Here is a 13,347-nt window from a genome sequence, read left to right on the forward strand (position 1 = left end):
TTAACAACTACTAACTAAAAATAAGCAGCAAATTAGGAAATTATAATGGCAAAAGTTGTAGTTAATGGCGACTAAGGGTTCTCTAAAGTGTTACCAAAAATATCATATCATATATATATCTCATTTGGTGCATGAGAGGTTAAAACAAAACCATCGCTATTACAACCAATGCTTTTTATTTTCAAATATATCAATCACACTCAAAACATCTTTATACAATTCAATTGCGCATAAGGTAGTTTCCATAAAAACACGTGTTCGAGGTTTATTAACATACATATGTAATTAACAGCAATTAAGCTCCCTGTAGTGTTTTTATATCTAACTAATTAGCTGTGAACGGTGAATAACTTTCCTGAGGTAAATTCAATGTTAAGTGACATATTGTTCACAAGCTGTTTTCTTTGATGTCTTCCTTTTGGTTAAAAGATTGCACGAGACACGATGTATCTTTTTAACCCGGACGGCCCTAAATTCACTGACCGACGCACCGGTGCATCCCTACTTACTTTATTTAAAAGTCTTATCATCATCCAGTGATTGAACTTGGGTTTGTGAGAAACTTTAAAGTGCCCCCATCATGGATTTTTGAAAGTTACCTTTCCTGCAGTGCGACTGAAAGAAAACATCCTGCAGAGATTTCGGTCTGAAAGTGTGTATAAAGTTACCGTCTCTCAAAGAAAGAGTCGACTCATGAATCATTGAAACTAGTCGTTTTTAAACCGATTCCCAAGTCGGTTTAGTGTTGACATCAACATGAAATATTAGCATACATTACCACTTGTGCGCGCAGACCTGGGAAAACTCTATTTTTAAGTTGGTCCGAATGAAAATGCAAATTAATTTTTTGCCGCTAGGTGCTGCTTTTTGATTCAAAATCTCGTAAACACTGCTTTAAATGAAATCGACCAGGTCACTGGAGGGGTTCGGAAAAATGAATCGTTTGGGAGTCGTGAATAAATAAGGTACAAATAAATGCATATTATCAGACAATGAAAGCGTTTGTTGTTCCTGCATGTATTTCAGCCTGTTGTTTGGGGACCCCCGAAACCGAAACATGAACCCTTCGTAACCCATAATAGGGACATTTTAAAACGCTAAAGGGATAGTTATACCCAAAAATAAAAATTGCTATCATTTGCTTACACTCGTGCTGTTCCAAAACGGCATGACATTCTTTCATCTGCGGATCACAAAAGAAGATATTTTAACAAATGTTTTATCCATGCAGTGGAAGTTTTTTTAATTCCTTCTTCAAAGTATATTTCTATGTTTCCACAGCAGAAAGTAAGTCACGCAGGTTTGAAACGACATGAAGGCGAGCAGTCGTTGGGTCTCTTTGTAATATAACCAGGCTGTTTTTAGACTCGGCCCTTCTCTGTTTTTCCCAGTACGAGCGCTACCAGCGATACGCAGCGGAGGAGTGTGTTCTTCAGATGGGAGGAGTTCTGTGTCCCGCTCCAGGATGTGGCGCCGGGCTACTTCCTGCGGATGACGTCAGAAGAGTCTGCTGCGAGATGGGCTGTGGGGTAAGACCTCCTCCGCTCACCTCACAACAGCTTGCGCTCTAATATGCAGAGACCGCTATCTGAAAATAAAGTTGGTTTGTGAATCCCCACCAGCCCTAAAAAGTCATTATTTCTGCCATTATTCCATCCTGTGACACTAGCGGTGCAGAAATGACACGCTATGAGTTTGGTAGCATTTTTACAAACCTCTGACCGAGTGTATCCCGTTTTGGGATGGCATTCATGTGTGAGAGGACTGTTGTTTTGTTTTTTTTTTTTTCCCTTGCCCTCTATCGCTTGCATACTTCACTCGTCCAATCACGGTGAGATTAAGATGTAATTACCACACAATTTGCATGATGTTTTCTAATTAGCCAGTCGATTAAAGATTAGGGTGCAGTTCAGCTGCCATTAGCGCTGACTGATTGCGTGTTTGCAAACACAAACATCATCATTCGGCGGACGCCGAAACCCCGTATCTGTGCTTCTGTGTCTCTGCATCACGGAGCACTGCCTGAAAGCCTTTTGTTGTCATGGACAGTGGTTTTGAGCTGTAGACGGGCTTTGGTCCTAGATGCATTTGATTTATTACATTGGTTTTTGGAACACGATTTTGTAAGACGAAACAAAGCAAAAAAAACAACTGCATTTTGCAGAACTGTGAGACTAAAAATGAACAAAACTACACTTTGTGTTTAAATGCCTTTGATTTCGTGTTATACCGCATTGGTGTAGTTTTAGTATTAAATCAGTATAGTTTTAAGCAGTAAAATAGTATAGAGACCATAGTATATTAGTATAGAAACCATTTCTGACTATTAGCTAGAGTAGGTGCTTATCTACATACTTATGATTTACATACTGCCTGTTTATTAGTATTTATAAAAAAACATATTCAGCTTGATCGTATACTACATCCCAATACCTCATTTATTAGTAAGTCATAACTATTAATTATTAATAAGCCATTAATTACGAGTTTATTGTGGCAAAAGTCGTAGTTAAGTAGTAGTCAGTGGTTTGTTAATAGTGAGAACTGGACCTTAAAATAAAGTATGTCCTTTTAAGTTTTATTTATTTTTTTTAAGTTTTAAGTTTATTGATTTACATGGACAATGCATGCCAATAAACACAACGGTAAAAAAAAAGGCTATTTTTGAACTATAGAGGGTCAATAGACCATAGGAGTAATCACCTGAGCATTAATTCAATTATTTAGTTATTTTATAAGTATTGATTTAAAGAATTGAAAATGAAAAAAAAAGTTTCATTAAGAGATTTAAGTTAAAATTTAAGTAAAATACATTTGGTAAGAAATAGAATTTGTCATTTAGTTTGATACACTTTTCAAAATAAAATAAACAGGATGTCAAAGCAAAACATGGTGGCCAAACTCTCTTTTATTTCTTTCTTTTTGGTTGCTTTGTTTTTTTATGTTTTGTTTTGTTCTGAAACATTTAGCTAAATTCTTGTTGAGGCTTGTCAGAGTAAAAAAAATTTGGTAACGGGATTCCAAAACAAACTGTGACCAAAAAATATATGTTTTTTTTTATTAATTTTTTTTTTACTGCAAATTGATTGGACGTAGTAAAGTAGGCGTTGCACTCAGAAAGAACACTGACATGGAGGGGGCGTGGTTAATGATGTCACGCTCATGCCCAAGCTGTCAGACTGATGTCATCAGAGATACTCGTTGTTTCAGAGGGGAGGAGCGTTTTTTCAGAGATTTTTATTTTTTTTGTGGATTGATCGCGGATGAATTATTCACCCCAAAAATAACAATTTAGTCGATTTTGATTTCATGCCGACTAATAATAATAATAATAATAATAATAATCCAGACTGAATCGAGAAGAACTGAAACTAAACTGAAAAAATCCACCTGCAATTCTTTGAAAGTGTTTAGGCACTTGCGTAAAAATGCTGTGAAGGATGCTTTCAAAAAAAAAAAAAAAAATCCATTAATAGATTTCATTCAAGACAAAAATCTTGTTGGACTATTACAACAAATAGCAAAATGAATGTTTGGAAATGTAAACCGATATTGTAACCGATAAATGCAAACCGATATCTTACAGCGAAAGGTAGATATAACCGTTTTTAAACCATTTTTTGCCGCTGAAAATACTAATTACCTACGACTTTTGCACAGTGGTGTGTATATCATAATTTCTTCTGATACATTTTTGATAAAAAAGGCATTTGTTTGATAATAAGGCATATGGCATTGGCTTATGGTTATGCACTGTCGTACTTTACGGGTTTCGCTCCTGTTGGTGGATTGGAGTGTATTTTCGAGTTTGTTCGTAAGTTGGGAATTTGTAGAGCTCGCCCTTTATCTCCTAACCGTACCTGCGTTTACAGTATCTGTTTGAGAGCAGTGTGTGTGTCCGGTGTGTGACAGTGACGGCGTGGTCAGCGGCGCGTCTGTGAGCCTCAGATAAAGGCTTTATTGGAGTTGGCGTTAATGAACCGTTGGCACCGGGACACACACACATACACCAACGATGGCACATAAAAACACTGACACAAAAAGCGGGCAGTTTTTACACGCTCTGGACCTGAGGGACACCTCGCAACCTACCTGTCCTACTTCTCTTACAGAAAAATCAATATATCCCCTCTCTATATCTCCTCTGCCGTTTTATACAGCCGTCCTCTCTTTTGTTTGGGGGTTTAGGGGCCCTGTATCAGCACTGTGTGTTGAATACTAGAGTTGATCTCGCTGTAAGCCGGTGGCAATAGAGCAATTTCTGGGTTTTTTTGTGTGTGTGTGTGACTTCAGGAGGGTTTGTGTGTACAATATGTGTGAACTATCAGCTTTCGGCATCGTGAGAAGCAAGATTAGCTCACCGGTCTCTAGCGACAGAGAAAAATCTGGAAGCTAACCGAGCTACTGAAACAATAGTTTAAAAAAGAAAGTGGGAAAAAATAGATCGTGGGGGTGTGTTTTACAATGAAATAGAATTAATCGTGAAATCGTAAAAAACTCTCAAAATGCAATCATTTTTTTAAAGAGTTTATTCTCAACATTTTATTTAGCTTTTTTTTCAGAAAAAGTTTTATCTTTAAATTTTCTTTAAACTTTTTTTCTCAATTTAGGTAATTTTATTTTGGCTCACTTTTTTTAAATAAATTTTATTCTCAACATTTTATTTAGATATTTTTTTTACTCACAATTTAACAACTTTAATATCAACATTTATTTTATTTTATTTTTTGTTATTATTGCTTGGCCAAAATTATTTTCTGTATTTTTGCAACCCAATAATTTTCCTTTATTTTCTTGTTTGCTTAAGTAGAATTTACTGGATAATATTATTAATGTCCTAAAAAAAAATTCTCAATTTCTGCTCTTTAAAATAATGATAAAAGATGTGAGTTTTGCAAAAAAACTAATCAAAACAATAGAAAAATCCTATGAACTGCTAAATAATAATACACAAAAAAATTGTGCAGAAATTGCTCATAAAACAGGAAAAACAGCACTAACTTCAGCTGATATTTTGGTTTTATTTTTTATTTATTATCCTCATTTTTTTATTACACACCGTGTTTGTGTTAAGCGTCCTCTTTTCGCACCCGTTTAACTTTTTTCTTTTTACTTTTTTTTTTTTAAATAAGAAAACCTTGACTTTCGTGCTTGAAGTTCCGAGCCCCATTTTGTGCCCTAATTGTGGGAAAAGTCAGGTAACTAGATGAAGCGTGTTTTTAAAAACGGCATGTTATTGGTTGGTTGCGGAGTGTGAAGCTGTTCTCTCATTGTGTCTGTGGCTCTGTTCTTTCTCCCGCGCCGTGTTTAGAGCTGCACTGAGCGCTGGGGACAGTGAGCCAGGTGTCAGAAAGATGCTATTATTGCCTTGAAGCCGTACATTTGGGTCAGGGCTGTGAGCGTGTGTTTGTGTGAGAGAGAGATCAGTCTGGCAGATGATCAGAGAAGTCTCTCTCTAAGAGCTCTTTCAGCGTTTCACTCTGACGTTCTTATTTAACACACATCAGACTGCCACTGTCAGATCCTGTCTAAGTCTACACACACACACACACACACACACACACACACACACGCGCGCACAAACAGAGTTGACTGCATTTATAAATGCTGGAGCACAGATCAAAGCATCCTATAGCACAGTGCCCACAATGCTTTGTTCGTGTGCAGAATGTAAATGTGACAACATCTATGAAAAGATGTTGTAATTACAACTTTTGCATTAGATTTTTCTGTATTTCTCTACACTAATTAACCGCAGTTCGGTGTATAAATAAACAGTCATGCCAGATAGCAACGGTGAGCTGCGTGTTTAGCATTCTGTAAGGACAATGAAATCAAATCAAATAGAATAATGTCAGCAGTTCCAGTTAATAAAATAAAATAAAATAAAACAACGTGTGAGAAATCATTCTGCATTCATTTATAAAAAAAATTGAATAAAATAAAATAAAATAAAAATGCAGTGTCAGTCACGATATTGGAATACATTTTACATTTTATTATATTTCTTGAAAGACGTCTTTTATGTTCACTAAAGTCGCATTTAAAACGTACAGTAAAATGATGTAATTTTATTACAATTGAAAATGTAATAAAAATGTTACTGAATCCAAAAAGTTAAAATATAATAAAATATTGATATAAAATATATAAATATGTCTTTAGTGCAACAAATCAGTCTTTGAGAGTAATTTCTAAAGGAATTAGACTGGAATAATAATGCTGAAAATTCAGCTTTACAGCACAGGAATAAATTACATTTTAAAACAATAAATGAGAAAGAATTTATTATTTTTAAATATAATATTTCACAATATATTAATATTGTGTGGCATTCTACTAATTTAAAAATAAAGTCAAATTAAATAAAATAAAAACACTATCAGTCACAATACTGGAATACATTTTATTGTTATTTTTATTATTATTATTATTCTTATTATTATATTTTTAAAAGAAGTCTTTAATGTTCACCAAAGTTGCATTAAAAAGTGTTAATTAAATGACCTTTCCAGTAAATAATAAATATTCATAATTAGCTCATATATTTAACAAACACATACTTTGTTAGCAGTGACTTCGTGAAGCCATCCGTTCTGTGCACTTCTCACATAATAAATAAATAATATGCATCAGACATAAGAGTTAACAATTCAAACATCACGTTGCTTGAAAGGTAAAGACAGCTCAACACTTTGTTGAGGACTGCAAAGTGGCATTAATTTCACACTAAGAAGGGTTTCACACTGTTCCACGCTCCGCATCGAATACATCTTCCCGGTCTCTCTCACCGCAAGAAAATGACTGCACCGGAGAAGGACACCAACCATGTGGGTAATAAACATGAATGGTGGCGCATCTGAGAGAGAACAAATGAGAACAGGGCTGAAAAAAGTAGAAAGAAGTGGCTGTCAAAAGAGCTCTGTTTTCTCATCATTACCGAGGAAGGGGAAAACAAAGAAGCATCTGTCTCTAGACCTTGAGAGGAGGATCCGTCTTGAGCAGGAGAAATAATCAAGCAAAAAGATGATGCGATGCTTCCCTACTTCACAGCCTGGATCTCTGAAGAAATACTAAATCAGTGGAGCTTCAAAAGAGCTGTGGAGGAAGAGGATGCTGAAGCCCCGAGTGATGGAGAGGAATGGAGAAAGGCTGTCCCCTTGTGTTTGCTTGGGGTTCTGCGTGAACGTGCGGCGTAACCTGCGTGATGCTGTCAGACCGCCCTTCAGGAGACGCCACGGAGACCAAACGTGAACGTTGTTTTAAAGAAAAAGCTGTTAACCGTTAAACCATTTTTATATAAACCATTTTTACAAAAACATGACAAAAACTATGATATATAGATATAAAGAAGCTTCTTCGGAACGCCAACAAATACTATAATAGTTTATGAATAATACTGTGAGAATATGAACGTTAAAGTGGCATTTTATTGTAAAGGTCATCAGTTTCATCTGTGAAGACAACATAAAATGACATCACATTTTGACATCACATAGCAACACAATTACATCACATAGCAACACATGAAATTGATATATATATATATATATATATATATATGTGTATCATTTTTTTATTCTTTTTTTAACAACAGCAACACACAAATAGCATGAGAATTAAGTTGACAAAATTACAAATAGCATGATAGAGATGTTCTTTGGTGTTTTGTTGTTGTTGTTGTTATTGTTTACAGTTTCCTGTCACACCATAGGACACACTGATACGCCAACAACACACACACACACACACACACATTATACATATATATATATATATATAATTTAAAAATGAGGCAAAATTCAAATATAATTCAAATTAAGCCATTAAGATAATACCTTTAACCGTTTATATATAAAACAACAGAATCTTAATGCATTCATTAATATCAGGATATCAGGATATAATAAATTATAATGCCCTCATATTCTGTATTATACCTACAGAAAGTATAATGCATCAACACACATGGCTAACGTCCAATTTCAGGATGTTAACATAAATTATATCTATAGTTATGTTTTACTATATTCCTTAAATGCTAAATAACGAGGGATTACTGTGAATTAGCGGTCAGTATAGGAGCCGTGTCCTGCAGCGGTCGGCAGTAAGTGGTTTGCTGTTTGTGTCAGTTTGTGTTTTGCAGGGACTGTAAGGCAGAGCATCACGAGGGCCCCTGCAGACAGAGGACAGGCACCGCGACAGGAAGCGCCCCGCAGGTGAGCACTCCGCACTTTTAATATTAGCTCATCACATATGCATGGACACAGTTCAATTTATGTTGGCTGGATATCATCAGTCATCTCACGAGGTGAAAATCTGCTTAAATATTCTCGAGCGGCCCAGAGAATCTAGTCGTAATGGTGTCGGCGGAGGACAGTGCCTACGAGCTATTCACAAATCACCTGATTCATAAAAGAATCATATAAGAGAGGAATTTAAAGCTCTTTAAGATCAGATCTGTCTTTCTCACTGTGCTGCGTTTGATCCCTGCTGTGTGTGAGTTTCAGGGTTATATTGTAGATGAAGAGGCAGCTCTCCGTGCTCGCTGGGAACAGGCCTCACAGGAGACTATAGCCGAAACCACTCACCCCTGCCCCAAATGCCAAGTTCCTGTGGAAAAAAATGGTATGAATAGTTTAGGACTATATATATATATATATATATATATATATATGTATGTATATATATATATATATATATATATATATATGATTCTGAAAGTGCTTGTAATTATATTGCATTGTATTTTAAAAATAGTACTTTTTCTTAAATGATTGCATAATATTGATATTGGTGGTGCCAAATTATAAATATATAAATGCAACCCAAATTCTGGAAATGTTGGGAGAGTTTTTACATTTGAATCTAATGACAACAAAAGAATTTCAAATCAAATCAAGCCGATATTTGATTCACAATAGAACATAGATAACGTAACAAACTGAGAAAATGGAAAGGGTTTATGCACAAAATGAGCTCATTTTCTGAGTTTCTGGAGTTTTGTTGTTTGGTATCATACCTGTCTGATACAGGTTTCCAGCTGCTGAAGGGTTTGTGGTCATCTTCGACATGTTTTTAATTTAAAGGTGAAAGATCTGGAGGCCAGTTGAGCACCGTACTCTTCTTGCTGTTGTAATAGCTGCATTGTCCTGCTGAAATACACAAGGCCTTCCCTGAAATAGACGTCATCTGGGGGGGAGCATATGTTGCTCTAAAACCTTTATATACCTTTCAGCTTTCATAGTGCCTTTCAAGACCTCTCTAAGACACCCCTTCTATAGCTGATCGTGTTACAGACCTGATGGCAATTAACTTAACTAGCAATGTTCTTCCAGCTTAATCTTTTCAAAATGTCTTCCTTGTTCAGCCCTTTGTTGTCTCCATACCAACTTTTTTGAGACCTGTAGCAGGCATCGAATTTGAAAGGAGCTTATTGGATAAAAGTGTAAAATTTCTCAATTTAAACATTTGTTGGGTTAATGTTCTACTGTGACTAAAATATTGGCTCATGTGATTCAAGAGTCTTTTCGTTTTGATTTTATTCAAACGTCCAAAACGTCCCAACAGTTCTGGCATGAACCTCTAGATGGCGCCGTCTGATAGGTCTAACTCAATGTGACACGATGACATCATTATCACTCGGCGCAGCTGATTGGTTCTCTCCTGCTACACGTTAAAATACACGACTATTGCCTGTAGCAGATGCAGCTAGTGCAGCAAAATGAACGGATCTTTTTTTGGAGTCATGTCGTTCATTTTATCAAAACATCATTCAAATGTTATGAGTCACTTCCCTATGTCTACTACTTATGCAAATGTCGATCACACAGCAAACAATACAAAACTGTAACGCTGTGAAAAGCAGAAAAGACTAATTCATTGTTTACCTGGATCTTTAGTCTATGATTGGCTCAGCTCTTATCTGACAAGTCTTTGGGTCTGAGTTGTTTGTTTATCGCATGACGACCTCATCACGATTAAAACCCAATGCAGCATGAGCCGTAAAGAGAATTGATTTGTTCGTCTCGAGTCTTCGGGTTCATCATTTGACAGCCCCATAAGCTTTAACCAATGCAGTATGATCCGGAAAGAGAACTGAGTGCTTCGAACTAATTCCAGTGCAGAATCTATAGGATATTGCGAATATTTACAGTATCTCAGTCATTGATAAGTTATCTTTGTTTTTATCTTTTACCTTGAAAATTGCACTGTAAAGATGGAGTCTCTTGCCTTGTGTCTGTTATCTTGCTCAGGTGGCTGCATGCACATGGTGTGTCCGCGTCCGCAGTGTAAGTTTGAATGGTGCTGGCTCTGTTGTGTGGAGTGGAACAGAGAATGCATGGGAAACCACTGGTTCGGATGAGCCAGATGTGCTCTCACCGTGAGCTAAACTCAGGAAATGGAAACCTCGCAGGACTCTAGCCAATCGGTAGCGCTGCTGCGAGGTACACGTCATGAATGCTGCTGACGTTCAAAAGAATCTGTGGTAACCACACATATTTTGAGTGTGATGGAATAAAAATTGTAGTGTTATTAAAATGTTATAATGAAATGCTGAGTCATGTTTTCCTTTAAGTCATCAGACTCCAATGCGTGTGATTTCCTGGGAGTAGGTCTATTACAAGTAATCACAATGGAAGTGTTTCAGGTTTTCTCACCCCTAATTTATTTTTTTTGAAAATTTATTTTTTTTCTGTGACGTGTGATCATTACTTTCAAAGCTGAAAAACAAAGCTGATTGGCTGCATCATTCTCCACTTACCCTAGGCACGGCTTGTGGAAAAGACAATATTTTCTACTTTCAAGGAAGGCATCGCGGGTTTACTACCGCAGAAGCCGACGAGCTCTATTGTTTTTGAACTGAAGCCAATAAGTCATTTTTAGCGAATCAGCGCTGTATTCAGGTCAGGTGACAAGGCGTGGCCAAGTTCACGCAGCAGCAGAAGTCGGTCTTGTATTTGGGATCGACAGCCCTGTTTTCTTTACGGGTGCGGGTCTCGAAATGTCCACAAAGCATCTTACGGTTGTGTTTAGAGCTCTGTCGGTATGAAAGCGCAACAGGAGTCAAGCTTGTGTTCTTCACGAGTAACCATAGCGACAGTGACGGAAGTAATTTCAAAGATGGCGACGTCCATAAAACTAAAAACTTGAAGTGGCGCCCCAGCCAACGATCACTGTTGGACGTCAAATACAGATAGATAGAGAGAGAGATAGATAGATCTGGGAATACAGACTCGACTCCTTTTGCATGTTCATACAGACAGAGCTCTAAACATAACTACGCTGCTGTGTGAACAAGACTTTTTGAGACGCACCTGTAAAGAAAATATGGTTGTCAATCCCAAATACTGGACCGACTACCGCTGTGTGATCGTGGCCTTTCACTTTGAAAAGACGCGCTAGCTGAGGGAAGTCTCATTATTAGTAGACTAAAAGTGTTTGAAGATAGATTATTTCGATTAACTTGATGAATCTATGACATCTTCTTCAGGGCGTAAAGGTTAAAAAATGTTTTCTCTAAAACATTGAATGTTGCTATAAAAGTCTCTAGGGATCTCTATAGGGACAGTAAGATTCAGTTACATTATCATTCATGAAGAAAAAAAAAAAAAAAAAAGGGCAATCAATTTGAATTCATATGCTATTTTACATTCTCAGCCTTAAGAAAAAATGACCATAAGTTGTCTACGGTTACGGTTTAATGTTCAGTGAATGTCAGCCTGTCGACTCGTGTTGTTTTCCACTGCTGATGTAATTTGACATCTGTCAATGCATGATGTCACCGCATTCCTATCATGTCAATCATTTACGGCCGCAGTTTCTCACAGCTGTCCGCTCATCAATATGATCCAGACCAGCGGGGCAACAGTTTCCAGAGGAAGTGAACACGAGGCCCTCAAATCAAGCCCAAGGCTGATAACTAGTTTAAGCAACTTAAAATAGACTGTTTACCCAATATCCATCTGCGTTTTCTGTTCACCTGTTAGCTTAGCAACATGCTAACAGTCCACTGTAATCAGCGTGAGAGCTCCACTGGTGACGTTCCTTATTAGATGCTGCTTTCAGAAGTCCACACAAACCTATCTGTGTGCTTTATGATTTATCACGATGATTAGATGACTCTTGATGGTCATTATCTGTTAAAACAGGACACTCAGTGCTGGTGCCATAAACAGACCCTAAACATAATCCTGTGCCGTTCCCTCGAGACCTTTAGTTAAACATTATGAGACATTATGTTATTTTATTATGATTTATTGCAGGGAGGGTGTAACTGGATGTCTAACACACATGTGCTTAACGACTCAGCAAATCATCTGAAGACAAACACAGCCCGTTATTAAAGCGCTCGTCACGCAGGCTATACCGATGTGAAGCTGCTGATTTTCTGCTCTACTGGCTCCATTGCACCTCTGCTCAGTTTATGTTTTGTGCTGTAAGTTCACTCTTCTAGCATCTTAAGAAGGAAAAGGAGATCTTCGGGTGCTCTCGGCTGAATACAGCAGGAGAATGAAGAGATTCAGTGGAGTTGGACCTGACAGGCCCGAAAACCTTGAGCTTGAACTGACCGATGGAGTCTCTTGTCAGGTGGGGGAACAGCTTTCTGTCTTTGCTTGAATTTTTTCTATTGTTGTTTTTTTTTTCAGGAAAAAAAATCTATACAATTTATGGTAAAACAGCAACAGCTGTTCTTTGCAGTTCTAATTAATTGTGCATGTATTTGATTCATTTATATGCGTTCATGTAACAATAATTATTGTAATAAAAGTAATAAATATAGAAATAAGTATTGTAATACAAAAAAAATGATGGTAAGGACAGATCCACATGTTAAATCAAAGCTGATGTAACTTCATATATTAGTAACTAACACAAAAAAAGCGAAACAATAAACATTAGCAACTTAAGAGGCACATATCTGATCAAAATAAATAAACAAAGATTAAACAATTATTACAAGGTAATAATATAATGTAAATTTATAGTATTTATGTGTATTATTTATGGTTATTGTCACTGTAATCTACAAAAACAGAATTCTTTTCACTTCTAAGACAAAAATATTAACCACTTACTGTTTATCAATTGCCATTTTTTTACACTTGTTTTTTTTTTGTTATATTAATAACATTTTGAACCGTCATTTAGTGTTGCTTTTACTCTTTTGTATGTGTGGCTGCAGTCGGTGAAGCCATCCATTGCTTCTCCAGTGTCTGTGGCATCGGTTAAAGATGTGGGGCGGTCAGTCGCTCACCTGGCATCCTATGCCCGAGGACGCTGGAAACATGCTGCCCGCAAGTCCGTCAGGAAGAAACCACAGGTATTTCACATAAATGCGTGTCA

At 36.8% G+C, this 13,347-nt stretch overlaps 1 protein-coding gene across 4 annotated transcripts in view; it reads left to right on the forward strand.

The window, feature by feature from the left end:
- Nucleotides 1-13,320, forward strand: part of prkn (parkin RBR E3 ubiquitin protein ligase) — a 93,358-nt gene extending 80,038 nt beyond the window's left edge. For 2 of the 4 annotated variants that reach the window (XM_043255957.1, XM_043255958.1), the window contains 4 exons: nt 1,392-1,529; nt 8,133-8,219; nt 8,511-8,628; nt 10,257-10,555. In XM_043255957.1, the coding sequence (XP_043111892.1) occupies nt 1,392-1,529; nt 8,133-8,219; nt 8,511-8,628; nt 10,257-10,366 (453 nt within the window). In that variant the 3' untranslated portion in view covers nt 10,367-10,555. Of the gene's footprint in view, nt 1-1,391; nt 1,530-7,053; nt 7,275-8,132; nt 8,220-8,510; nt 8,629-10,256; nt 10,556-12,444; nt 12,592-13,186 lie in introns of those variants that run through there. The other 2 variants (XR_006252394.1, XM_043255959.1) reach the window with 2 other exon arrangements.
- The last annotated feature ends 27 nt before the right edge of the window (nt 13,321-13,347 follow it).

The sequence above is a fragment of the Puntigrus tetrazona genome, chromosome 13, assembly GCF_018831695.1.
Source record: "Puntigrus tetrazona isolate hp1 chromosome 13, ASM1883169v1, whole genome shotgun sequence".
NCBI lineage: Eukaryota > Metazoa > Chordata > Actinopteri > Cypriniformes > Cyprinidae > Puntigrus > Puntigrus tetrazona.